Genomic DNA, 16,735 nt, shown 5'->3' with positions numbered 1-16,735 from the left:
ATTAATGTATTTACAAGGAGAACTTTTAAATATAAAGGAACGCAAAAATATTAAGGGTCTTTCAAAGGGCAGAGAAAATGTCCCTTCCAAGGCAGTAATATCATTTGTTTGATGTTACATTAATAGCTAAAACAGGTATTTTACACGCATAGATATTCTGGTGGGAATGGAGGTTACACTACTTATTTTGCATTTGACTCTGAATGAAGTTTTACAGCCCAAAAGTAGACTGTTAAATGTAGTTTTTTAAAATCCCAACTCCAGGAAAATGGACACATGTATATGTATGGCTGAGTCCTTTTGCTGTCCACCTGAAATTATCACAACATTATTAAATGGCCATATGCCAATATAAAATAAAAAATTTCAAAATTAAAAAAAAAAAAAACCAACTCCGTCCTTAAAGGAAAAGTGGGATCAGAATACATGATTATACATTTTCAATACCAAAGTTAAAAGGCAATTTAATACGTGTGCTTTAATATAAGAATTCAAAAAATATTCAATCTCACCAAACTGAAAGGCTGGATTTTTACACTAAATAAGTCCCATCAGAGTCACAGGAAACGGAAAGGTATTTTCATTCCTTTCAATCTCAATTATCCAAGACAAAAGATACTTAAGGGAAAAATATATCTATCTTAAAAGAAATGACATTATAAGAACCTAAAGAAGACAAATCTGAACCTTTTAGGATCTGACCATGTTAAATGTAAATCGACGGGTATGTTCACTATCATGTTCTAAATACTGCTCCGAAGAACTTGGGTCACACAGATATTTCAAGTTTATGCTGACACACTAAAAGTAGAGATGATTTTAAAGTAATCTTCCTGTTAAGCTTCTTACCAGTAAGACTGTGGTGATTTTTAAAAATAAAGCCATCAAGTGATCAAGTAACAGGGTATTTGGTATGACTATATCCTGACGGAAGGCAAGTTCTTATATATGAACTCTTGTAAAATTTGTAAAATATAGTAACAGTAAGAATAACTGATCCTAACTATGACTGCAAGGAGATCCAACCAGTCCATTCTGAAGGAGATCAGCCCTGGGATTTCTTTGGAGGGAATGATGCTGAAGCTGAAACTCCAGTACTTTGGCTACCTCATGCAAAGAGCTGACTCATTGGAAAAGACTCTGATGCTGGGAGGGATTGGGGGCAGGAGGAGAAGGGGACAACAGAGGATGAGATGGCTGGATGGCATCAATGACTCGATGGACGTGAGTCTGAGTGAACTCTGAGAGTTGGTGATGGACAGGGAGGCCTAGTGTGCTGCGATTCACGGGGTCGCAAAGAATTGGACACGACTGAGTGACTGAATTGAACTGAACTTAACTGAACTATGATTTTGAAATATTTGCTTAACTAAGCAATGTATGCTCTACATGGACCCTGCCAGCTAATACAGCACAGTCTACCAAGCTGAAGAGATGTAGATCATGGGGAGGGAGGAGGGAGGAGGGTTCAGGATGGGGAGCACATGTATACCTGTGATGGATTCATTTTGATATTTGGCAAAACTAATACAATTATGTAAAGTTTAAAAATAAAATTAAAAAAAAAAAAATGTAGATCATATTGCTTAGAAATATATTATTAACTGAAACCTCATTAGTTGAAGTGTATCATCTAATTTTTGCTCTGGAGTTCCTGTGAAATATGTGATAAGTGTTACTAAAAATATCTCCTTAAAAAATTTCTTAATACGGCTTAAATATACAATGGAATACTTACACAGAAATAAGCAGATGCATTAAGTTAAGCATGCATATTTGGGGATTTTCATTGTGCAACCAAACAGTACCATCATGCATACCCTCTGAAAATTTTTCTAAGAGAATAATCAAACAATCCCCAATCCCTTGAAGTTATCTGGCATTCCTGAAGACTGTAATCTCAGAAATACGTCCAGGTTTCCTGCCTGTTAGACTAGTTTTGAGTTCACCATGACTGCCACCTCATGTCTGCTAAGGCAACTATGCTATATTTCAATGAGTAATAAAATCATAAAATTTTAACATCAACCACTGAAAAGAATATTAACATCCGAAGAGATGAATAAATTAATCTTTTAAATTAACTATGGAATGATATTTTCAAAGAAAATTTAAGGAAAGTTTCTTTTACTTTTCTACATTCAAAGTGTTCATATGTAGGCTTTCCTACTACAGGGGTGAATTTGAAAACCATACAGCTCTAATTCAACCGATATTATGTTTTAGAATTATATTCTAATACCAAAGTTAAACTCAATTTTCGCCCCCATGAGAACAGTTTTGCTTGGTGTAGAAACTGGTATTTCATCTACTATTCAGAACTTCTGAACATGGGTTTGGCAACCTGAAAAACAAGCACTTGAATATAACCGGTCTTTACTGTCATTCAAGGTAGCAGCTGTGTGCTGGCCTAAATTCTGCCTTCCTTTTTAAAAATATCATTTGAGAAACATAAACATAAAAAACAAAAAAGCCACCCCTCCTTCCCTGCAAAGAAGTCCAGGTTCTCTTTACGTAACTATGGAATTATGTAAGCTGCTTTGTGTATCTGTACTGCTTTACTTGGAATTTTAACTTTGTGACATTAATGTTAGAGAAGTTTTATTATCACAGCTCTGGAAGAACAGACTAGACCTAGTTCCCCGCTGCATACAAGCTGAACCCTCAGGGCTCTGTATCTAAGAATCAACATTTATTTCTCCCACTTCCACCCATTCTCCAGCAGAACCCACGCCTCTGGCTGGCAAAGACTGTCGCAACATGAAGCTAGTTTCTATCCACTATTAACCTTAGCAGCTGCTCCAAGAAGCAGAAAACATCCTTCTTATCATCATCCATATATTTTTTTAATATTTATTTTTATTTGGCTGTACTGGGTCTTAGTTGCATCATGTGGGATCTTGAGTTGTAGCCTGCGAACTGTTAGTTTCGCCATGTGGGATCTAGCTCCCTAACCAGGGATCGAAACTGGGCCCCTGCATTGGGAGCACAGAGTCTTAGCCACTGGACAACCAGGGAAGTCCCCATCATCAATATTTACTCTGCCCATCTGACAAGTGTCAGATAAGCTGTTTTACTTTATTTTTACAGAGAGTAGCTGACTTTAAATTAAATTAAAACAGAATTTTGTAGATATGCATAATTTTCATTCATATGTAAATTTTCATTTACAGGAAAAAAAAAAAAACCTTTAAAAAGTACATATGTAAATTGTTCATTCACATCGAGTGAGTACATTTTATCAAGACACCTGGTTTGCAGAAAGGCACAATGTATCAAATAGCCAACCTAACTTCTGACAAAGAAAAAACAAATTTTAAGTAAAAGATTATAATAACAAGAGAGGGTTTCTCCCCAAATAAATTATTCTCATTTCAAAGGGTTTAAACTGGAATACCTGCTTTCAACAAGGAAATATTAAATAACTTCAATTACTGAGGGGTGGATTGAATGGTGGCAACAAAGATATGTCCACATTCTAATCCCTGAAATATATAAATATCACCTTATATGACAAAAGCTGTGATTAAATTAAGGACCTTGAGAGTAGTAACTTCTGGATTTTGAGGTGAGTCCTAAATGCAATCATACGTATCACTGTAAGAGAGGTAGAGGGAGTTTTGAGAGATAAGCACATGGAGGATAAGATGATATGAACATGGAGCAGAGAGATGTAACCACAAGCCAAGGAATGCCAACAGCCACCAGAAGCTGGAAGAGGCAAGGAAAGTTTCTCCCTTAGGAGCTCTGGAGGGAGCATGGTCCTGCCTACACCCTGATTTCAAACCTGTGACTTCCAGAATTCAATTGTGAGAGAATAAATCTCTGCTGTTTTACCACCAAGGGTGTAAACAACAGCAATCACAGGATACTAATACACTGAAAAAAAGTGTGTATTAAATGAGAAGTCCTTAAACAACACAAACTTAGTAAAAGGGTAACCCTATATTATAAATAAATCGCTGAGACCCAGGATACAATGATATGGTAAGTCCGATTTGTACAGCTGAAACTTTGAAGCAAGTTACCCTACAAAATTTTACATGCAACACTAACAGATCCTGGTTGATACAGGGGACTTGGAAGCAGAAGTTTTACCTAATCTCTAAATATTCAGCTATAATAATAAAGCACAGTAAGCGAGAGACAGAAAAATAATTTTCTAAATCAAACTAAAATGTGACAGAAATTAAAAACAATTAAAATATCTGCAAAATACACACCAATAAATGTGGCTTCTGAAACTATACATTGCTAAGTTTAAAGGATCCCACTATATGATCTCCTTGAATAAACAGAACCACCTAGACACTGACAAGGGGGAAGAGAGTGGCATCTGGGGAATTATAAATTATACAGGCCATAAAACCTGGAAGAGGTCATTTGAAAAAAAAAGAAAACAATAAATCTTTACTATCTGACAGCCACTTGCTCACTCTGAGACTTAAATAGCCTATCTTCAATATCATTACCTTTAAAACTGGGATGGTGTCTACCTCTCTCTCACTGGTTATTGTGAGGATGGAATGAGATTACACACAGTGATGGTCCATGGTTTGGGCTGCAGCTCGTCTCCACAAATTAGCTGACAGGGAGCTAACTACACTTGTTTCTGAGTAAAAAATTTGGGGGAACAGATACTAGATTAAAAAAAGTGGAAAACACTCAAAGTGTTCGGAGCCTATTCTACATTTTGTTGCTATATGGGCGTCTCAGCACTTACCACATCACTAGCGCTGGAGAACTCATTATTAACCAGACTTTCAAGAGCCATCCACCTAACCGGCCTGTTTTCATTGTCTCCCAAACAATGATAGTCCATGGGGAACAAGTCTCTAGAGAGGGCATTGTCTGTGATCTTAACTTGAAGTGTGTCATCAATGCTGAAAAGGAAAGACATGAACATCAAATACAATCAGCATACTGAAAAAAAATAAGGAGCACAGTCACTCTTAAATACAACACAATCCCCACTGTGACTCCTCGAGAGAACCCCAAATCCAGGGAGCGCTGAACATCAAACCACAGTGACAAGTCATGGCACCTACACGCAGTTCCTAGCAGCCAGGTCTTTGTGGATGACTTCCCTTCTGGCCAGATAGCTCATTCCACAGGCAATCTGAATAGCCATGTGGACCAGGTCTTGTTGAGAAATTGCCTGAGATAACAGAAAATGACAATGCTTGTGGTTAGCACAAAAACATTAATGGTAGTTGTTTATTTTATCCCACATCTTACTCCATCCCCAAATACTTTCTTTATACCTGCACACTGAGTTTTAAAAAGCTACTTCTTGACTAAGAATATGTTCCCATAGCTTCTTATATCTACTATAGTCCTTATAGTTGACCATTTAGTTTACTATCTCTCATTTGTTAGGCATATCACCCCAAAATCCAGAATATACAGTAGTGGCTCAATAAACAACTGATCAATGAATGCTGAATTCTCCATATTTCTAATGTTTATAATTCAATAACTTGTTATTTTATAGGAGGTTATCCCCTAGAGACCATTTTCAAACTAACGCAAGTTTACAGCTAACTCTGATGTGCTCTCTGAAGCCAGTGTGCCTGAATTGTAGGTTAAGGAATGAAATTTTTCCCCAGATGATGCTGAGGGACACAGCCTCCAACAACTTGTTGGAAATCCTGGTTATCACCTTATTCCCCACAATGTATACCTCTGGCTATCACCAGATTTTGGGGGGAGTACGACCTCTGTAAGGTCTATTTTCATTTCTAGAAGGAAGATCTAGTGCAAGTACCTTCAAAGAATTATCAGGAAAATGACTGAGATGGTGTTACAGAGGGTCTGAGGTGGTTATGAATAACACACAATGGGAAACCTTCAGCACCAGCCTCAAGACAAGAATCACAAACCATCTTCCTCTAAATCAACAGGTTAGCAACACCTTCTGGTTCAGTGTGAGTTTCTTTTTGCAGTCTTCTAAACAGTTTGTATGTTAACATCTACTTTCAAAGATATTATTTAGAAGCTACTGGCAAATAATTGGTATTTGGGCAAATTTTTCTCACCTGCGGATTATTGGCCTCTACTAATTTGCACTGCCGTAAAAACAATTTAAGATTCCCCCAATTCATGTAAGGCAATATCACCATGGGCTTTTCTCCTTCTTCTATACACACATTGGTAATAGGAAGAAGATTTCTATAAAATAATAAGAAATCAGGAGAACACAAGTGAAATCTGAAACTTCAGGGGGCTATTTTTAATTAAAAGTAGTAAAATAAAGATAACCTAAAAGAAAACAAGAAAATCTCAAACTTATTTAAAAATATATAACCATTTAAATTGTAAAATTATAAAGCTCTTTTGGAATAGACTTTAATGCTTCCCATGTATCCACTTTCTTGATAGGGAAAAAACTCAAAAGCTATTTCCTGTGGACTAGATTCTTCTAAGATACTACTCTAGCCAGACTAAATCGTTACTCTAAAGGGTAATCAGAGAGAGACCCAAAAAATGACTTGATCATGAGCATATGATAATAGCTTACTTGGTTCATTAGCAACACTTAAAAAAAAAAGGGCCCCAATGCAGTCTACAGAAAAGAATATGATAATCAAGAGCCTAAAACTATCTCACAAAGCCAAAGAGTTCTTAGCAGTTCACATGAGATTTCTAAATCCTAAATTTACCATTTACTGTCTGTGTGACCATCTTTCTTGGCCTTAGTTTCCACATCTCTAACATAGGGACACCCCCAACCATACAAAGTTGCTGTGATATGCAAAAAGCCAAGCATGTAATTTAAAAAAAAAAACAAAAAACTTGTTCCTTTTAAAATCTCCAGGGCAGACATAAATACATACATCCTATGCCTAGTGACATCTCTTCCACTGGTACTGGAAATAATTTTTCCCAAAGTTACATAACTTTTTACATAATTATTAATACTTCATTTCCCCCACTAAGCTGAAAATTCCTAGATGGCAAAAACTAAAGTGAATTTTTTAAAATACCCAATGCTTTGTATTCTGTGTCACAGAAATAAGCATTTAATAAATATCTAAAAAATAACACCAAACGACAACCTTAAAAACACTTCTCCTCCTTAACTTAGAAAATTGTCTCTAAGCATATAAATAAGGAAACATTATTTAACATAAAGCTATATGAACAAGGATTGTTAATGCAGGATTATTACTAAAAAGTTGCAAACAACATGACTGTCCGAAAGTAAGAAAGTACAGCCAAATAATAGGCTAGTATACAAAACAAGTAGTCACAAAGAGATGCTACGAGAATATGAGTAAAAGCTTACATTATAGGAAAGCAAGATACAAAATTCACACGTTTGCAGGATAATTACAAATATAGTAGAGAAATAACAAAACTCTGCACAAAAATGTGCCAAGAGTTGTTGTCTGAGTTGTGGGACTTTAGATTATTCCTACCTTGCTTTTCTGTATTTCCTAAGTTGTTTCAATTGAGTATATATTTATTAAAACCGCAGTCACACAATTTTGGCCTAACAGTGCACAAGTGAAAGCTATGGGCCCCCCTTCTGCTGTGCAGGAGCTACTAAGACAGAAAGCACTGATCCTGAGGAACCAGGAAAATGAAGACTAGATCAGTAAACTTGTATGTGGTAACCTCTCTGTAAGGCTTCTTGCTTGTATTACAGCCTGGGAGTGGCAGCGATGATTAGTTCCACTTCACAGAGGAGGTAATCCATGCAGGGGTAAGTGATAAGGTTATCTGCCAAGAACAACTGCAAGCACATGAAGGAAAAAGTCAAGTCTTCATCTGATTCTAAAACCCTGTTTTCCCCTGGATCACTGGATATTCCCTACCAGGGAAGCAAGGCAGAGATTCTTTTCACACCAAGTCCCATACATCCTAAAATAACTGCAGCAGGAGGATTGGAGAGAGGTGATCCAAAGGCAAGGACTTCTCATTATAAGTACTGAAGTGAAGTCACTCAGTCGTGTCCGACTCTTTGCGACCCCGTGGACTGTATCCCACTAGGCTCCTCTGTCCATGGGATTCTCCAGGCAAGAATACTGGAGTGGGTTACCATTTCCTTCTCCAGGGGATCTTCCCAACCCAGGGATCGAACTCGGGTCTCCTGCATTGCAGGCAGACACTTTACCCTCTGAGCCAACCTGATGACTACAGCTAACACTGCTGTAGAAATGTACAGGAAAGTGGTTAAGAGAGTAAACCTAAGAGCTCTCATCACAAGGAGGAAACTTTTTTCCTTTATTCTTACTTTCCCTTTTATTGTATCTATATAAGAAGATAATGTTAGCTGAATGTACTGCAGTAATCATTTCACAATATATATAAATCAAACTATCATGCTTTATGTTTGAAACTTATACAGTGATATGTCAATTATTTATCAATAAAAGTGGAAAAAATGATGAACAGGTGTGCACTCAGGTTTAAGTGAACCTACTATGACTTCAGAGGTATGTGAAGAGCTGTTCAATCTCTTTAACTTTCAAAATTATTTTTCTGCTCCTTTCCTCATGACTGAAATTCACTAAGCAGAGTTAAAGGAATCTGACTCAAGCACAGTAAGTTTGCTGGATGAGATCAAAGCATTTATTCTTTATTTAAAAGCCCTCCAGGAGAAATAACACGCTGCACAAAATTCTTTCAAAGAACAGATGGCTGCTCTTCATTTTTCCCAGTTTATAAAGGGAAGGATGATAAAGAGGAAGGTCTGGGATCTATAAAAAGAGTGGATGGGAGCAGAAGCAGGTGTATAACGGAAAGGTAGGTTCCGGGGAGAGTAGAGACAAGAACTAGTACAATTCTCCGTCTTGCCGAGTGGGCCTGCAGCGTGATTTGAGAGGCATTCAGCAAAGTGCCTACCATCAGGCACTCTTGGGCCAATGGAGGGTCAAACCACAAGAAAAATAGCTCAAGTACTTTTTATGAAGCAGTCCTAATGGAATTTAAGTAAACTGATAGCTATCTTTTATTTATACAGCTATTTTAACTTACAATAAAAATTATTCTCAAAAATTCCACTGGAAAAAGGAGTGAACAGAATTTCAAAATGCTTTAAAATATTTCAGTCCTTTACAACTCTTAATCATAGAAGGTAAATAATGAAGTAAATATGATGAATTACACATCTAGTTTTTTAAAAAAGGTAAAATCAGAAACCAGGCGTCATTTGTTGCTGAGTATATTGAATTTGCTTGATAAATTCTATAATCTGATTACTGAAGATCATTATCTCATTTTTAACCCTCATGCCTGGCAGTGTTCCAAGTGCAAAATGGGCACTTAATAAAGGAGAACAAAACAATGAATAAACAAATGCACACACATAGCCACGAGCAGTCTAGACAGTTCAGTTCAGTCGCTCAGTTGTGTCTGACTCTTTGCAACGCTATGGACTGCAGCACACCAAGATTCCCTGTCCATCACCAACTCCTGGAGTGCTCAAACTCATGTCCATCAAGTTGGTGATGCCATCCAACCATCTCATCCTCTGTCATCCCCTTCTCCTCCTGCCTTCAACCTTTCCCAGCATCAGGGTCTTTTCCAATGAGTCAGTCCTTCACATCAGGTGGCCAAAGTATTGGAGCTTCAGCCTCAGCATCAGTCCTTCCAATGAACAACCAGGACTGATCTTCTTCAGGATGGACAGGACTGATCTCCTTCAGGATGGACTGGTTTGATCTTCTTGCAGTCCAAGGGACTCTCAAGAGTCTTCTACAACACCATAGTTTAAAAGCAACAATTCTTCGGTGCTCAGCTTTCTTTATAGTCCAACTCTCACATCCATACATGACTGCTAGAAAAACCATAGCTTTGCTAGACAGACCTTTGTCAGCAAGGTAATGTCTCTGCTTTTTAATATGCTGTCTAGGTTGGTGATAGCTTCTCCCAAGGAGCAAGTCTTTTAATTTCATGGCTGCAGTCACCATCTGCAATGATATTGGAGCCCAAGAAAATAAAGTCTGCCGCTGTTTCCATTGTTTCTCCATCTATTTGCCATGAAGTGATGGGACCAGATGCCATGATCTTCGTTTTCTGAATGTTGAGTTTCAAGCCAGCTTTTCCACTCTCCTCTTTCACTTTCATCAAGAGGCTCTTTAGTTCTTCTTCACTTTCTGCCATAAGGGTGGTGTCATTTCTATATCTGAGGTTATTGATATTTCTCCCAGCAATCTTGATTCCAGCTTGTGCTTCATTCAGCCCAGCATTTCGCATGATGTACTCTGCGTATAAGTTAAATAAGCAGGGTGACAATATACAGCCTTGACGTACTCCTTTTCCTATTTGGAACCAGTCTATTGTTCCATGTCTGGTTCTAACTGTTGCTTCTTTACCTGCATACAGATTTCTCAGGAGGCAGGTCAGGTGGTCTGGTATTCCCATCTCTTGAAGAATTCTCCCAAGCTTGTTGTGATCTACACAGTCAAAGGCTTTGGTTTAATCAATGAAGCAAAAGTAGATGTTTTTCTGGAACTCTCTTGCTTTTTCGATGATCCAATGGATCTTGGCAATTTGATCTCTAGTTCCTCTGACTTTTCTAAATCCAGCCTGAACATCTGGAAGTTTACGGTTCATGTACTGTTGATGACTGGCTTGGAGAATTTTGAGCATTACTTTGCTAGCATGTGAGATGAGTGCAATCGTGCAGTAGTTTGAACATTCTTTGGCATTGCCGTTCTTTGTGACCAGAATGAAAACTGACCTTACCCAGTCCTGTGGCCACTGCTGAGTTTTCTCAGCATTCTCAGCATTTGACTTCACATTCCAAGATGTCTGGCTCTAGGTGAGTGATCACACCTTTGTGGTTATCTGAGTCATGAAGATCTTTTTTGTATAGTTCTTCTATGTATTCTTGCCACCTCTTAATATCTTCTGCTTCTGTTAGGTCCATGACATTTCTGTCCTTTATTGTGCCCATCTTTGCATGAAATGTTCCCTTGGTACCTCTAATTTAGGGGTCAAAAAGAAATGTAGACCCTAGTCCCCTTATAAATGAAATAAATTCCTACAATGAGTAGAAAGAACCATATACATTCTACATATTAACAATGAGTTTTGCTAATTTAAAACCTAGGAGTCCTGGTATCACTTTATGACTGGAAAGAAAAATTAATCAGGATCAAACCATAACCTATCTTTAGAAGACTGTTCCTAATCACTGAATGTTCAGTAACAAATATCACTAATTCAGTAAGTCATCCCATTCCACCATCTAAGGGTATCTTGCTAAGTCACTTCAATTGTGTCCGACTCTGTGTGACCCCATGAACAGCAGCCCACCAGGCTCCTCTGTCCACAGGATTCTCCAGGCAAGAATACTGGAATGGGGTGCCACTTCCTTCTCCAGAGGGTATCTTGTGGCTACTAATTCATCCTAGTTGGATGCTGGAAAATCCTGTAGCATAAAGCTGCCTGAGAAAATGCTACAAATGCTTGCTCTGAACATTTTTCAGCCAAAGCATCTTTGGGCTACCATGGATATAAAACTGCTTCATGAGAAAATTCTAGCTTTGTCTATTTTTATCCCTGCCACCCACTTTTGTGCTGATGTGGTGTAGATCTTTCATCAGGGTAAGAATACTAGCTAAGCACCTAAGTATTAGGTTAATATTATACACTAGTATTTAACATTTTGCTTCTTCCTCCGAGGGTCAGCATGATAAATCAAGTACTCCCAACACTGTCAACAAGAACATTTCCCAGGTCATCATTACCCAGTTCTTATCTTGTTACTCAGAGGAAATAAAATGTAGCTTTTTTCAGAAAATATAATCTAAGGAATGAGTTATCTATCCATTCCTCTTCAAATGAGTTCTATACTTAGACTAAATCAGTGAATCAGGCCAATGGAAGTTAATATTCTTAAAAGTACACGACTTTTAATCCTTCAAAAGGACATTTTTAGCCCTCCATTACTGTGTGGTCAATTTTTTTCAAAAGTCTCTGGCTGCTTTATTTTCAATGTTCATTAACTTAATCAATGTCCAACATATATGATAAACCTAATGAGACATTTGTCTCAGAGTATGAAGCCAGAAAATCTTTTCTCCACCAGGAAACATATACATTTCCTTCTCTTCTAATACTGAGATTTAACAAATTTTAATACTTCCTTCAGCCTTGCTTGCCCAGAAGCTAAGAGTTGCTTTGTCTCCTTATTGTTGGCTTTTCCAGCATCACAATGCCAAAAACCTCAGTTTCGTTTTCATTACCATTTTTTTGATCTTACTATAGCTGCCTTTTTAGGTCCTCAAATTCTTTTGAATATGAACTGAAGTATAAATAAAATTCAAAAATAAAACTGCACAGTCATTTTTTTTGCAGAACTCAAGTAACTGCTCAAAGTACACAAAAATTACACTGTATAATGCCTTTTGCATATATTACTTTATTTTTTCCTAGAAGTCTATAAATATCTTCCAATAAGGATGGTCACCCTCCCATTTTTCAAACATATGTGACCAAACTTCCAGTAGGCACACAAATTAAACTGACTCTGTACAGTGCTTTAAAACAACAAACACCTTGCCCAAACACTGATACCGCTACATAATGTGATACTATAATTATGCCCTTTTTGGCTCAGAAGTTAGAATATCTTGTTATAGCTCTTGAAAAGGACTGCTATCAAGCTTTTAAAAAAAGTTCTTCATATAATAGAACTATATGTATCTTTTAAAAAAATCATACTGAAAACTAATGATAAGAGTCTGGTTAAATAAAATTTGATGCACCATTTAATGAACTTTAAGTAGTCTTTTTAAATATGGATATGAATCTATAGTTACTTACATGAAAAGTTAGACACATTGTTTTGCTATAAAGAAGGATGCTAACCTTATTAAAGATAATAGTATTGTGATTTTGTAGGAAAATATTCTCAACATTTTGGAAAAATGCATGCTGGAAATGCATTAGAAGTGCTGAGATATCCAATTTAGTTTAAAATATTTCCACAATCACAACTACCTATCTAGCTATATGTGTCTAAATAAATGAATGATACATACACATGCACAGCACAAACGGCAAAATGTAAACTATCAATGAATGTAAGCTGCGGGCTTACTGGTGTTTATATTCTGGTCTTTGGTACTCTACATTGGAGGTCCCCAACCTGTTTGGTACCAGGGACTGGATTTGTAAAAGACAATTTATCCACAGATGCGGCAGGGGCGGGGGGATTCAGGTGGTAAACCGAGCAACGGGGAGCGGGAGATGAAGCTTTGCTAGATCACCCACCATTCACTTCCTGCTGTGCAGCCCAGTTCCTAACAGGCCTGGGGACCCCTGCTCTATATGCGCAAAATTTCCTAACAAATATTTTTTTAGCATACGTATATCATTATCCTACTTTTTAAAGGTAGATATACACATAAATATAAGCCTTTTCCTGAAAGCTCAGCTATAATTATCTAGATGTGGGCTTATATACTTTTCTTTACATTTTATTATGTTTTTAAATTTTGTGCAATGAGCATGCATTTCATTTTTATATTTAGGAATAAAATTAAGCTATTCCAAAAAGGCTTTCAATTAAGAAAACATTACAACATTTTTTAAAAACGCAGCATACTATGTTATAATATATTAAGTGTATTTAATACTTAAATGCTGAGTGGTTTCTCCTCTCACCTGTGATGAAGACCTCGGAGCTTACAACTTTCGGTGAGCATCATTGTCACCTGAATTTCAGAAGCTTGATCTGTATATAAAGAAAAAAATATTGTCATATATGGTATGATAATATTACACTTATGACACCAATATTTTCTGATATTAATAAGGAACTATCTCAAAGAAGGCTGAGAGCCAAAGAACTGATGCTTTTGAATTGTGGTGCTAAAGAGGACTCTTGAGAGTCCCTTGGACTTCAAGGAGATCAAACCAGTCAATCCTAAAGGAAATTAACTCTGAATAATCACTGGAAGGACTGTTGCTGAAGCTGAAGCTCCAATACTTTGGCCACCTGATATGAAGAGCTGACTGACTGGAAAAGATCTTGATGCTGGGAAAGATTAAAGGCAAGAGAAGAAGGGGGCTGCAGAAGATGAGACGGTTGGATGGCATCACTGACCCAATGGACATGAATTTGAGCAAACTCTGGGAGATAATGAAGGACAGGGAAGCCTGTCATGCTGCATTTCATGGTGTTGCAGAGTGTCAGACACAACAGAGCAACTGAACTGAACTGAATCTGTTCCATTGATCTTGTCTATATAACACTTCTCTTGATTACTGTAGCTTTCTACTATATCTGAAAATCAAGTATAGTGTAAATTCTCCAAATTTGTTTTCTTTCAAGATTATTCTGGCTGTTTTTTTATCTTTAACATTTCCACATTAATTTTAGCATCAGTTTTTCTATTTCTATGAGAAAAACCTGCTGGAATTTTGATCAAGATGAATTTGAGCCAACTCCAGGAGAGAGTGGTACACAGAGGAGCCTGGAGCGCTATAGTCCATGGGGTCACAAAAAGTCAGACGTGACTTAGTGACTGAATAACAGACTATATGGTAAATTTCCATTAAAAGTTTTAGGTAAATCTAAACAGGTCTAGCCTAAAATTCTATTGTAGTACATAGAATCTCACTGACAAGGTTAATATTTACAAACGCCAGTAAGGATAAGCTTGACTACATAAAGCTGAAATTAAATAAGGTTTCACAAACAAAGTAGAGAAAGTAATAGGCTGGATAAATATCTGTAACACATAAGGCATGCTGCTGCTGCTGCTGCTAAATCACTCCAGTCGTGTCTGACTCTGTGCCAATTTCCTCCCCTTAGAGTTCATACAACAGGAAAAAAAAAATTGAAAAATAGGCAAAGGATATAAACAGTTTACTTAAAAAAGAAACATAAAGAATCAGCAAAATTAAAAAGGATTTTGTGCCTCATTCCTAAATAAAGAAATGCAAATTAAACTGTGAAAGTCGCTCAGTTGTGTGACTCTTTGCGATCCCACAGACTGTAGCCCGCCAGGCTCCTCTGTCCATGGAAATTCTCAAGGCAAGAATTCTCAAGGGAGTGGGTAGCCATTCCCTTCTCCAGGGGATCTGCCCAACCTAGGGATTGAACCCGGGTCTCCTGTATTGCAGGGGGATTCTTTACTGTCTGAGTCATCAGCAAATTAAACTAGGAGATGCCATTTTCCTCTTAAGATTGGAAGAGACAAAAAAGTCAGCTACCTGCCAGTTTGGGCAAGAGTGTAAGGAAACAGGCTCAAGATGAACAGCATCTTGGTTAGGTAGAGGAAGCAACATCTAACAAAATTTTTAAATACATATACTATGTACCATCATCAATCCCACTGCTAAAAGTCTACTCACAAAAACTCATCTATACATAACTTAACAAGAATACTGTTCAGTTGTAACAGCAAAAAACTCAAAACAACCAAAAACCAAAGTGCCCATCAACAGAGACCTAGTTAAATGTTAGCATGCAAGAACATTAGGCAGATATCTTAATTTTAAAAATCAGACTTACATGCACTGACACAGGAATATTTACAAGATACATTAAATTTTAAAAGCAAGGTAAAAAACTATGTTTATGGGATCAGCTATATTACAAAATCAAATTTATCTGGATGTCCATCAACAGAGGAATGGATAAAGATGTGGTACATATATACATGGAATATTACTCAGCCATAAAAAAGTATGAAATAACACCATTTGCAGCAATGAAGACGGACCTAGAGACAGTCATACAGAGTGAATTAAGTCAGACAGAGAAAGGCTAATATCACATGCTAAGGTGGAATCTAAAAAAAATCATACAAATAAACCTCTTTACAAAACAGAAATAGAGTCACAGACGTAGAAAACAAACTTATGGTTACTAAGGGGGGAAGGGAAAGAGGGATAAACCATTGACTTACACACACTATTATATATAAAATAACTAACAGAAACTTACTGTATAGCACAGGGAACTCAAATCAGTACTGTGTAATGACCTACATATATGGGAAAAGAAGCGAAAACGGTGGACGTATGTGTATGTATAACTAACTCACTCTGCTACACAGCAGAAACTAACACAACACTGTGAATCATCTATACTCCAATAAAAATTATTGTAAAAAATGGTTTTTGAAAATTAGATATATTTGGATGTTTTTCTTCTTACTGGTAAAGAGTCATAAGAAATTCTTTAGGGTGGCTACTTTTAGAGGTAGGAGAGCTATATTTTGTACTTTTCTGTGCCGTTTAAATTTTCTAACTTTACAAACAAACTAGAAAAGAATGCCCACAAGAGACTGTGGTGCATTTTATTGTTTCCTTCTTACCTCTATGTAGCTAGACAAACAAAAAGAACTACCACTACATTAGTAGAAAAAGATTTAATTTTCATATACTAGTCAAAATTAGTAGGATTATTCCATTTTATTTTTAGCTTCTGAACTCATGGTTTTCTCTCCAGGTAACAAAAAGAACTAAAATTGGCTTTTAGTTCAATGTTTTAGAAATAAAACACAATAATGCAATTTATTAATACCTTTCACCTTCAAAAGAATCCAAAGCCATCAAATATTTGTAAAAATCTATAAGGATTCCTCTATCTTAATAGAATAGAGGATGTTCTTTCCTGTTTGAAAAGAACATTTCCATTAAGTGAATAGTATATTTTCATTATGTAACTGAAAATGAATTTTAATTTTTTAAAATGGTTTTTAGATACTAAAAACAAAGTCAAGAGTATATCTTTAAAAATAATTTCAAAGAAACCAATAATGTA

At 36.7% G+C, this 16,735-nt stretch overlaps 1 protein-coding gene across 2 annotated transcripts in view; it reads right to left on the bottom strand.

Moving 5' to 3' along the window:
• Positions 1-16,735, bottom strand: part of RYK (receptor like tyrosine kinase) — a 109,269-nt gene that overhangs the window by 29,055 nt on the left and 63,479 nt on the right. For both annotated transcript variants that reach the window (XM_070376084.1, XM_070376082.1), the window contains exons 10-13: positions 13,624-13,693; positions 6,039-6,171; positions 5,049-5,158; positions 4,724-4,883 (exon numbers count right to left, since the gene is read on the bottom strand). In XM_070376084.1, the coding sequence (XP_070232185.1) occupies positions 4,724-4,883; positions 5,049-5,158; positions 6,039-6,171; positions 13,624-13,693 (473 nt within the window). The remainder of the gene's footprint in view (positions 1-4,723; positions 4,884-5,048; positions 5,159-6,038; positions 6,172-13,623; positions 13,694-16,735) is intronic.

The sequence above is a fragment of the Bos mutus genome, chromosome 1 (assembly GCF_027580195.1).
Source record: "Bos mutus isolate GX-2022 chromosome 1, NWIPB_WYAK_1.1, whole genome shotgun sequence".
In the NCBI taxonomy this organism is placed as follows: Eukaryota; Metazoa; Chordata; class Mammalia; order Artiodactyla; family Bovidae; genus Bos; species Bos mutus.
This window is presented reverse-complemented; position numbering and strand designations above follow the sequence as displayed.